Raw genomic sequence first — 10,873 nt, 5'->3', positions numbered from 1 at the left:
AAGAGCTGGGGGATGTCCAGGATGTCCGGCTCGGCCAGGCCCAGCGCCCGCTTCAGGATGTCCCTGTTCCAGCTGATGCAGCTCTGCAGGGAGTGAGGGGAGAGGTGTCAGTGGTGGGGACAGAGGGATGGACAGAGAGATGGAGGGACGGAGAGATGGACAGATGGAAGGAGGGAGAGGTGAGTGGATGGAGGGATGAATCAACAGAGGGATGGGTGGATGGATGGAGGGACAAACGGATGGATGGGTGGATGAAGGAATGGATGGACAGAGGGATGAAAGGGTGGAAGGAGGCAGGGATGGAGGGATGGACAGAGGGATATGTGGACAGATGGAGGGACAGAGGGATGGAGGGATGGGTGGATGGACAGAGGGAAGAAGGAGTGGATGGATGGAGAGGCAGAGGGATGGAGAGATGATTTAAGGACAGATGGAGGGATGGATGCATGGGTCCCAGGTGGGACAGAGGGATGGACAGAGGGATGGACAGAGGGACAAAGGGATGTGTGGCTAGATGGAGGGATGGACAGAGGGGTGGAGGGACAGAGTGGGCTGGAAAGGAGCCCCCCCACTCCTCTTCCTCACCTGGGCATAATTATTGAATTTCCGGAGGCTCTCGTTAGCCAGGATCTCATTTATCGTCGGCTTGGGCACCCCCTGCAGCCCTGCAGCACAAATCACCAGGCAGGAGCTCCTTGGGACCAGAGTCCCAGCTCCGAGCCAGGAGCTCCCCCATTTTGGGCGTCACCGGCCACAAGCTCCATCCCAACCCAGGAAATCAAATCTGTGCAGCTTTTTATTTACTTCTGCTTATTTCTGCTCCCCATCCTTGCTGCCAGCAGCATTAGCTGGGTTTCAGGCTGCCATGCATCCACCCACTCCATTGCATTTCGTGGGAAAAAGGGAAAACCAACCCATTCAGCCCCATTTTTCACTCTACCTTCAAACATCGCTGCCTCGCCAAACCCCTCCTCCTGCTTCTCCTTGAGCAGCTGGTAGCAGGCGCTGGGGCTGGCCAGGAGCAGCCGAAAACCCTGGGGAGGGAAGAAAGGGACGGTTTGTGGGGGTAGTAAAGGTTGCACCTCACTTTTTTCACTCCCCATGGGACTCATTACCTTCCGATCGGGCGCTGGGACGAAGCTGAGAAACTCATCGACGTGGCCAACCTGGAGCCAGTCCGAAAACAGCTCCACCGGCGCCTGCACTTGTTGGGCAAAGAGAAAATCCTTGACGGCTTTCGCCATCCGTCGGCCGCCAAATCTGGGGGGACACAAAGAAGGGGCTGCCATTATGGGGTGCCCAAAGTGATGCTCATTGTAACCAGCCTCAAATGGTGCATAAAAATCATTTCTGGGGGGGGTTTCCAATGCTCTGACCTCCCCCATCCTGCCTCGCACCTGGGGAAGCTGCTGCCGATCAGGATGCGGCCCAAGGGGTACTCCTTGCCCCGCACCGTCACAGGGGGGCTCACCTCCAAATTACCAAAGGAATCAAGGCCAGAAGCACCCTCGGGCGCTTGCCGGGCCACATAACCGAAATCGGGGCCCTGGATAGGGAAAAAAGGTGATAACAGTTTAAAAACAAAAAGGCAATAATGGTTTAAAAAACAGCTGTAAGCACCCAAAAATGCAATACTCCCAAATCAACAAGAAAAAAAAAATGATTTATTCTTTTTTTTAACACGTTTGCAAAGCTTTATGCCTTGCTGTGAAAGGGAGGAGGAAGGGGTCGGGTACCAGGATGCTCTTGACAGGGAAATCCTTCAGCCCCCGGTCACGGGGCGAGTCGAAGACAACAGGGAAAGTCTTATGAGGGGCTTGCACGTAGCCAAATTCCACCTCATCCTGGAGAAAGAATGCAGGAGATGGGGTGGACCCCCCTGGAGCTGCTGCAATGAGGAGGGGGCTTGGGCACCATCCTGCACCCCCCTGGATCCAGCGGTCGTGGCCGTTCTCCGGCAGCGGGCAGACGGTGAGGGGGCACTTGGCTTTCTCAGCCATGGCACCCACGGCCGTCACGAAATCCTTGTTGTCGTCCACGCTGGGAAGGAAAAAATGGGATATGGGGGCTTCTCCAGCACTGGGCAGGATGCGGCCGCCCACCCAGCACCCACCTGCAGACGAAGACCTCCAGCGGCGCCGCCGTGTTGGGAGTCATGATCCACGGAGCCACGCGGAAAACCACCGTGTCGGTGAAAATTGGTATCTCCAGCAAACCCTGGGAGGGGGGGACGGTGTTTGAGCTCTGCTGCCCCTTGTTATGGGTCACCCCGACCCCTCTCCACGGCCAGTACCTTCTCGGGGCTCTCCAGCAGCGTGACATGGAAAGCCACCAGCCCCGAAAAGCCGACGTCGGGGAAGGCGAGCCCCTCCACGTAGAAGATGCTCTCCTCCTGGTGCCGGCTGGGTTTGATGGCGTAGGCGAGCTTCGAGCCCCCCAGTACGTGCTTGTACTCCTCCAGCGCAACGCTGTCTGCAGGTGCAAGCACCACGCAACCCCCTTAAACAACCAACCCCTTTTCTGCACCATTTCAGCTCTATTTTCTTGCTAAAACCTTGCAAAAAAAGGTGTATTTAATCCCTTAGAGTATGCATGGGAGGAGCAACATCACCTGGGGCATCAAATGAAACCCAGGGGATGCAGGTTGGATGCTGCAGGAGGGACGCTCACTCTGCTGCAAGCATTTTGCTTGAACCCCCGATAATTTGGAGTGTCTGTGCCCCCCCAAAACCCCAGTGTCAGGCACTCACTGCTGCTGTAGAAAACTCTGACTTTATCAGCGTCGCTGAAGTCCAAGTGGAGGACGAGGCGGTGGCCAGCGAAAATGGTGCGGGGACCTCTGGTGCGCAGCACCATCTGCGACATGTCCTTCAGGTCTGGGGGGGGAAAGGGATGTAAGAAAGGACAATTTGGGGGGAAAAATTAGGAAAATGGGCATTCTTGTATGGGCTGTGCTGGTACCTGCGTAGGAGCGGATGGCAGTGTCATGGCTATCCAGTGTCTCAGCTTTGGGGTCATCGCGGTCACAGTTCACCAGAAGGATGGCCCCGTGCCCGTCAGGACCCCATGTCCATGTCGCCTGGAGAAGAGGGAAGTAAAATGGAGCTGGGGGGATCAACCAACCCCTTCTCATCCCATAGTGGTCCTGGGGGGCTCCCACTCCCACCTTGATACCTTATCCAGCAGTGTCCTGTTCACCGCCCCGCTGCGGCTGGTGTCAGCGTCTAGTGAGACCTCTGCAGGGAAAGGGATGCTGGGGAGGGGGTTGCATCCCCACCGGCACCATGATTTGGGGATGTCCCCCTCCTCACTTACCCACGCAGGTGAGGTACAGCATGGCTCTGCTCACGGGCACCCCGCCGGCCTCCCCGAAATAAGAAACCCTGACCTGCAACGAGGAGTGGGTGCTCGCCACCGTGCAATGAAGGGTGGGATCCCGCTCCCTCCACCCAGCACCCACCTTTTCTTCGCCCACATCCTTGATGCCCAGCAGCCCCCCAGCCCCGGCGGCCGGGGGCCAGCGGCTGACGCTGGAGGGCAACTTGATGCTCTGGGTCTCGTGCACCACGTAGAGCTTCACGCCTGGAGTCCCCTGCACGTGGAAGGCGACAGCATCTTTGGGTGCAGATCTGGGGGGGGAAAGGATGGTGAGAGCCATGGGTGGGGTCATTGCTGGAGTTATACAGCGTGCAGCACCCGCAGGCGATGCAAATCTGGGCCCCTCACTATAACAAGGATGTTGAGATTCTGGAGCATGTTCAGAGAAGAGCCACAAGGATGGGGAGGGCTCTGGAGAACAAGCCTGATGAGGAGCGGCTGAGGGAACTGGGCTTGTTTAGCCTGGAGAAGAGAAGGCTGAGGGGAGACCTCATCACCACCTCCAACTACCTCAAGGGAGCTTGTAGAGAGGTGGGTGCTGGGCTCTTCTCTCAGGTGATGGAGGACAGAACAAGGGGAAACGGCACCAAGCTGTGCCAAGGGAGGTTCAGGTTAGAGATAAGGAGGAAGTTCTTTACTGAGAGGGTCGTCAGAAGCTGGAACAGGCTGCCCAGGGAGGTGGTGGAGTCACCATCCCTGGATGTATTTAAAGAGCAGGTAGATGAGGTACTTAAGGATATGGTTTAGGGGGTAGACAGGAGCAGTTGGATGTGATGATCTCAGAGGTCTTTTCCAACCGAGCGATTCTGTGATTCTGTGAAATCCTGCCACGTGCAAGAAATCTTGCAATGTGCAAGGAATTCAGTTGCAATAAGTAGTGTCAAATGCAATTAATCCTGCAAAATGTAATTGCAACAAAGCCTGCAATGTGCAATTCCAACAAATCCTTCAAAATGCGACGAATGCTGCAAAGTGCAATTGCATCGAGCCCTTCGATATGCAACAAATCCGACAAAACGTGATTACAGCAAATCCTGCAAAAGGCAATTGCAGCAAATCCCGCAAAAGGCGATTAGGACAAAGCCAGCCAGAGGCAGCTAACCCTGCAAAAGGCAACGGCGACAAATCCCGCAATGTTAATTGTGACAAACCCTGCAACTTGCCTAAAATCTTGCAGTATTTGGTTGCATCAATTGGTGCAAAATACAACCAGTCCTACAAAACTCTATTGCAATAAATCCTGGGGGGGAAAACACTCTGCAAAACACAACTGATGCTGCAAAATGCGATTGCAACAAAACACAACAAACCGTGCAAAGTGCAATTGCAACAAATCCTGCGATATTCCATCGCAGCAAAACCCGGAGCTGCCTGGGGGGGACGGGTATTTTGGCATGGGATCTCCCAAATATTTGCGTTTCACCCCACAGCAGCGCCAGCAGCGAGCCCTGACCGGTTGCATCCCTTTAAGAGCGAAGCAATCGGGCAGGCTGCAGCTCGTATCGCTCAGCCCTGCTGCGAGAGGCTGCAGGCCATGGGCCAGGGAGAGTGAATCCTGCGGGAAACAAGGATCCGTCCCCAGGGCACAGGGGAAAAACCCACCCCGAGGCAGCCAGAGGGGCCGGGATGCTGTGGACAGCGATGGTGTGGCAGGTTTGGATGCATTAAGGGAAATAAAAGCTCAAGTTGCTGCTTTAGCTGGGTTTTAAGGAAGCAAAAAGCAAAACTCGCGACTGAAAAGCGCTCAGGCTTGGGTTGGGGCCAGCGAAGCAGCCAAAACACTCGGTGCCGGGAAGTGACACCTCGGCCAGCAGTGCTGGGGTGGTTTCACTCTCTGCATTAACCCAAAACAGGGAAATATTTCCAGTTCGCAGGAGGATGCAGCAGCCCCTGGCTGGGATGTGAATCTCAGCCCAGGGCATTGCTTAAAAAATTCCTTGGGGGGCTTTTTACACTCAAAAAACTGCAAAATTCACCTCCATATGGAGCGTCTCCTTCCTCTCAGGGCTCTGCATCCCCTGGGAAAATCCACACCAAGCAGCAGCATCGCCCCCACCCCACACCGAGCTATTCTTATCAGCTTAATTAAGGGGATAAAAGCAAAAAGAAGCAGAATTTAGTATTATTTTTCTCCACTGCCACTTACCCGCAGACATCCAGGGAGAGCTCGGTGCCCAGCACGCAGACGGTGCTTGTGGGGCGCTGCGTGGAGAGCTGGACGCGGCGCTGCTGGGCCATGCCGGCGGGCCCCTGGGGCACCCTTGGGTGCTGTGATGGGTGGCACGAGGGGATTTATAAAGCCCAGCTGCTGGGAGGGGATTAAGCAAAGCCCAGTTTAATCCCACCTCTGGGCTCTCCAGCCTCCGGGCTGGGTGTGCGTGGTGCCCGGCCGCCCTTCCCGGCGATGCGGCATGAATCAGAGTGGGGGGAAAAGCACCCCAAGACACCCACGAGGTTTCTCTTTTTCTTTTTAAGAAGCTCAGGGGTGGTTTTTCCACCCCCCCACAGTGCAAAGAGACAACGATGGGACCAGTCACCCTTAAACCCACGTTGTGAAATATTCAGCGTGACACTGGAGCCGAGCTGGGCCTGTGCCAGTGCCAGGCTCGGAGGGGTTTTATTTCTCCCTCTGAAGGGTTTTATTTGTCTAGCTGGAAAAAATGGCTTTAATTTGTATTTTAGTGGGGGGCCTGAAGGTGCAAAGCTGGGTGCTTGCCCCATTCCCTGGGCCCTGCATGGGTCAGGGGGTGGGTATGGCACCTGCGGTGGGGACAGCAGACCCCAGCGTGGCTTTAATCGTCTTTGTTTTAATTAAATCCTCATCTGGGCGTGGGAGAGCCCTTTGCCGGTGCAGCTGTCCCCCCACCAACTCCCTGCGGGGTCACGAGCTGCTGGAATTTAGTATCACTCCATGGGACTGGGGAAACTCAGCAGAGCCATAACCACGGGGGAAAAAGGGGTTTCTGGGGTTAGAAATCATCTTTTTGGTTAAGAAAAGAGGTTCTAAGCAGGACGTGTGACACTTGGGGAGCAAACTGCTTCATTCTCCAGCACTGCTTGGAAAAGGGTGTCACAGCTATGTTTTCACACCTCAAAATACTGCTAGAGTAATAAATTGCCCCATAAAAGGTGGTTTTAACCCCACCATAGCTCCCAGGGCTGCACTGCATGCAGCAGGGGACCAGTTTCGGTTCCCGGTGCTGTTTCCTGCTGGGTGAGGGCAAGTGGTGCCACGCTGGTACACGGAAATGCCATGCTTTGATTACGATGAAAAGAGGGAGAGAAAGGGCGGCTGCAAAGGGAAGAGGATATTGTTTCATTGGGGAAGGTGTGAAATGATTTGCATGAGCTCCGGGCTCTGACTCCACACGGTGCCGGGGTGAAGAGCGGGTCTCCCGCACGGGAGGTGTTTTTTTGTCTGATATAGGGAATTTTGTGGGGGATTATTAGCTACAAACATGGGCTAATGGACTCCAAGACCCTTTAGCAGTGGGAAGGGGTCTCAAACCCCCAAAGCAGCTGCCTCTTCTGACTCCCACAGATACCCCGTGTTCCCCCCATCCCATAAAACCACCACTCCCACAACAAAGCATCTGCTTAAACGGCTTCAAATTATATTTTCAACCTAACAGCCAAGGAAGAAAGGAAGGGAGATGGGGAAGAGCTGGCACTCTCAGTGTTAATGCAACTTTATTGGTGAAACCCTTTATTCTGATGCATCTTCTGATGCCTCAAATGCACCTTCATCCTCCGGTTGCAGGAGCCCATCCGTGGGTCCTTCAGGGCACCATGTGCCACCATTTGAAGGCAAAGGGCTTACGGCGAACGTTGGTGCCACAGTGAACATCGCCAGAGAGGACGTGGTAGGAGAAGAAGTCGTCGATGAAGGTGCAAGTGAGGCCCAGGGGCTCCAGCAGTGCCCGCACCCGCTCCTCCAGGCAGCACTGCCCACCCACCCGTGGTCCAAAGGGCTTGGGGATGCCCAGGTGCTTGCCCAGCACCAGCATGTTCACCTGCAGCCAGACCAAAAATCAGTGTTTTTCATCCAAAAGCATGGATGGAAAAAGAGGAGTGGGAGGGGAGGTGGTGCAGGGGTTCTCACCATGTCTGGGAAGAGAGCATCTGCACGGGAGTCCTTCAGGATGAAGAGCTGGGGGATGTCAATGATGTCCTGCTCATTCAGGCCCAGCTCCTGCTTCAGGAGGTTGCGGTTCCAGTCGATGCAACTCTGTGGAGAGGTGGGGGGACCTAAAATTGCCACCCATGGCCATTCCGACCCTCCGAGATCCCATGCACGGAGCCCTGTGTGCCCCATTGCATCCTGTCCAGGTCCTCACCCACTCCATTACATCTCATCCTGTTCTTCTGAGCAACCTCCTGAACCCATCCCCTACATGAACAACCCCTTTTCTTAGTTTTTGACACTTCTGCAGTCATCTCCTAGCAGGTTGGTGGGCTGGCCTGTCCCCGGACCCAACGGTGCCTGGCTCCTTCATGGCTGCTCTTCTTGCTCGCCTGATTTCATGCTGTATGGTGCAGTTCACCATAGTCTTCCCCAGGATCTCTAAAAGTGCTCCCTCGCACCCAGAAATCACCCAGCTGCGACACCCAAGTGAGGAGTGTGAATCCACCCAAATCCATGAGTGCAAAGTCCCACCTGCACGTGCTTGTTGTCATTCTTCAATGACTCATCTGCCAGGATTTCATCAATGCTTCTCCTCTCAGTGCCCTTCAGCCCTGCGTGGGGACAGGAGCACAGCGGTAAGGGACACCAGTAAGGGACACCAGTGGTCCCCATCATGCTGCAGGGATGCTCTCACCCACTCCCTTACCAACGATCTGTGTGGCTTCACCGTAGCCCTGCATCTGCTTCTCCTTGAAGAGCTTGTAGCAGGCATTGGGGCTGGCCAAGAGCAATCGAAAACCCTGTGGGAGAGAGCCCAGGGATCACGTTTTGGTGTCAATGGGATATTTTATCCCACTGTCTTCCTAAGTGACACTACACTGACCCCACACCCAGTCCCAGGTGTTGCAGGGTGCACAGGATGCCACGCAGGGACTCGCCATTTTCCAGGAAGCCACCCCAAAAGAAGGAGCATCACCCAAGGGCTCTTTTTTTGCATTTGCATTTGCAGCCCCATGCAGTATGACGGACAGCTCCGAAGACCAATACCTTCCTGTCGTAAGCAGGGACGAAAGTGAGGAATTCATCCACGTGGCCCACATTCAGCCACTCCGAGTAAACCTCCAGCGGCGCCTGCACTTTCTGGGCGTAAAGGAAATCCCTGACCACCTTCGACATCCGCCGACCGGAGGCCCTGGGAAACAGAAAGAGGAGGAGAAAGCAGGCAGCCATCACACCCGTCCACGAGATTTACCCCAATCTGTCCCCCAAATACCATGCCAAGGGGAGAAGATGCATCTGCACGTCCCATTTTTATGGGAGATACTGGGAAGAGCTGGAAATAGTCTGAGTAATAGATATCTGTATTATAGATATTAATATATAGCCATATATCTATGTATCTCTATTATAAATGAATATATATCTAGGCTGTATATAGCTACAGGCGTTTGTGCATTACATCTTCCTTTCTGCTCGTGCACTTTTGTGTTTAATTTCCCCTGTTCCTGTGAATCTTAAATCGCTCCTTACGCAGCACTTTGTGCGGGGGTGAAGTTTTCTTAGACAGAGAGCAGCAGGCTGGGAAAACATTAATTAAACTTCTTGTAATAAGGGATAATTATGGTCCTGGCAAGGCTGGGAAAATGCCGTTTACCCGCTGCTGTAACTGAAACAAGCCCCTCTGACTTGCAGTGGGGATGGGGTGGGAGCATCCCATTTGTTATCCCATATCAAACCTCATCTGGATTCATCCCAGTTGTTATTTTTCCAGGAAAAAGAAAACCAAAAAACAGCCTCCTTTGTGGAGGGTTTTGCAGGGCGCTGTTGTTCCCGCAGGGCTGCCTAGCACTGCCTGCCCAGAGCAAAACAATTTCCAGTTATTCAGGATTTTACCCTTTCCTGGAAGAGCCTGGATGTTTACAGCGTGGAGAAAAGGCACCATCGGTTTGGAAGGGGGTAAAAAAAATCAGAGCAGCAGCAGAATTTGGTAAGGAATAGAGGAATAAAGATGTGGGTTTGCACCTTAAGTCTGGGAGTCGTTGAAAACCAGCCCCAAGCACCCATTTTGACGGAAAATGCCCTCAGTGTGCAACTCTTTCTCATGCAAGGGTTTTTCGTGCTTCCCCACATCCTAGAGGGAGAGCTCGAGCCCTGCTGCATCTCACCAAGGCAGGGGGCTGCCGATCAGGATGCGGCCCAGGGGATACTCCTTCCCTCGCACCGTCACTGGTGGGCTGACGTCCAGGTTGCCAAAGGAGTCGAGGCTGGAGACAGCATTCCCAAGAGGCTCACGGGTCACGTAGCCAAAATCGGGGCCCTGGAAAAGAGGGGAGCGGTGATGTGGACCCCCCAGGTAAGGGATTTGCAGGGAAAAAAGGGGAGTTGGCAATGCAATGACGCACCAGGATCTTTTTAAAAGCAAAATCCTTCAAGCCTCTGTTCCTGGGCGAATCGAAGACGACGGGAAAGGTCTTGTGTGGTGCTTCTACGTAGCCAAACTCCAGCTCATCCTGTTGTGGGAAGAGGAGGAAAAGGAGGAGGAGGAAGGCTCCTGATGGAGTGATAGCCATCTCAGCAACGTGTGCGGTGAGGGTGGAGCAGGAAATGGGGCAAACCTGGCAAAGCCTGACTGTTGCCCTTAACCCCAAGGCAGCCGCCTTGCTCTCCCAGGAGGTGACACCTCACCCCACACCTCGGCGCCTGGCATGGGTCACCTCGAGGGAAGCAACATGTGGCCACAACGTACAGGGACACCAGGGCTTGGGAACACTGCAGGGAGCACACTGCACATCCAGCCAGCATACACCATGTCCTCCTGGCAATGCACTGTAGGGGCCCCTCTTGAGGTGGAGACCCTCTTGCAGTGCCCCATGAGGTCCCTCCTGCAATGGGAGCCCTTCCTGTAATGTCCCATGGGGTCCCTCTTGCCATGGAGACCCTTTTGCAATGAGATACCTCTTGCAATAGGACCCCTCTTGTAATGTCCGGGGGGAAGGCCCTCTTGCAGTGGAGACCCTCATGTGAAGTCCCATGAGGTTTCTCTTGCAATGGGATCCCTCTCGCAATGATCCATGGATCCTTGGACAACATCCCTGTCTGTGCTGGTTGCCACCACTGTTGCTGGTTGCATTTCCCTGTATTTTAGTTCATGGTTGCCCGTTTCACCCCTTGGCACCTAGGTGCTTCAGCCAAGCAACTCGGCTAGTCCCTCCCATGGATGACAGCAACAGGGGTGACATCCTACATGCCCCAGGAGCCCATAAGGGTCCTGGAAAGTCATGTATTACAAGCATTGATTAATGACCTGGATCCAGCGGTCCCTGCGGGTTTCCACGTCTGAGCAAATGGTCAGCTTGCAGTCGGGTTTCT

General features: G+C 54.4%; 2 protein-coding genes across 2 annotated transcripts in view; both read right to left on the bottom strand.

Annotated features, from left to right (window-relative positions):
* Positions 1 to 5,616, bottom strand: part of LOC104546432 (protein-arginine deiminase type-1-like) — a 5,986-nt gene extending 370 nt beyond the window's left edge. The window contains 15 exon segments of the mRNA XM_010191823.1: positions 1 to 83; positions 586 to 665; positions 941 to 1,034; positions 1,116 to 1,260; positions 1,398 to 1,546; positions 1,737 to 1,844; positions 1,923 to 2,040; positions 2,114 to 2,217; positions 2,294 to 2,472; positions 2,751 to 2,876; positions 2,962 to 3,079; positions 3,175 to 3,236; positions 3,316 to 3,388; positions 3,461 to 3,629; positions 5,525 to 5,616. The exon segment at positions 1 to 83 is cut by the window's left edge and continues 19 nt beyond it. Coding sequence (XP_010190125.1) covers positions 1 to 83; positions 586 to 665; positions 941 to 1,034; positions 1,116 to 1,260; positions 1,398 to 1,546; positions 1,737 to 1,844; positions 1,923 to 2,040; positions 2,114 to 2,217; positions 2,294 to 2,472; positions 2,751 to 2,876; positions 2,962 to 3,079; positions 3,175 to 3,236; positions 3,316 to 3,388; positions 3,461 to 3,629; positions 5,525 to 5,616 — 1,700 coding nt within the window.
* Positions 5,617 to 7,157: 1,541 nt separating this feature from the next.
* PADI1 (peptidyl arginine deiminase, type I) overlaps positions 7,158 to 10,873 on the bottom strand; it is a 10,263-nt gene continuing 6,547 nt past the window's right edge. The window contains 8 exon segments of the mRNA XM_010191821.1: positions 7,158 to 7,391; positions 7,481 to 7,606; positions 8,036 to 8,115; positions 8,211 to 8,304; positions 8,552 to 8,696; positions 9,670 to 9,821; positions 9,907 to 10,014; positions 10,809 to 10,873. The exon segment at positions 10,809 to 10,873 is cut by the window's right edge and continues 31 nt beyond it. Coding sequence (XP_010190123.1) covers positions 7,158 to 7,391; positions 7,481 to 7,606; positions 8,036 to 8,115; positions 8,211 to 8,304; positions 8,552 to 8,696; positions 9,670 to 9,821; positions 9,907 to 10,014; positions 10,809 to 10,873 — 1,004 coding nt within the window.

Source organism: Mesitornis unicolor, unplaced genomic scaffold (assembly GCF_000695765.1).
Source record: "Mesitornis unicolor isolate BGI_N332 unplaced genomic scaffold, ASM69576v1 scaffold10409, whole genome shotgun sequence".
In the NCBI taxonomy this organism is placed as follows: Eukaryota; Metazoa; Chordata; class Aves; order Mesitornithiformes; family Mesitornithidae; genus Mesitornis; species Mesitornis unicolor.
Note: the sequence above shows the minus strand (reverse complement) of the source record. Positions and strands in the feature narration are given on the sequence as shown.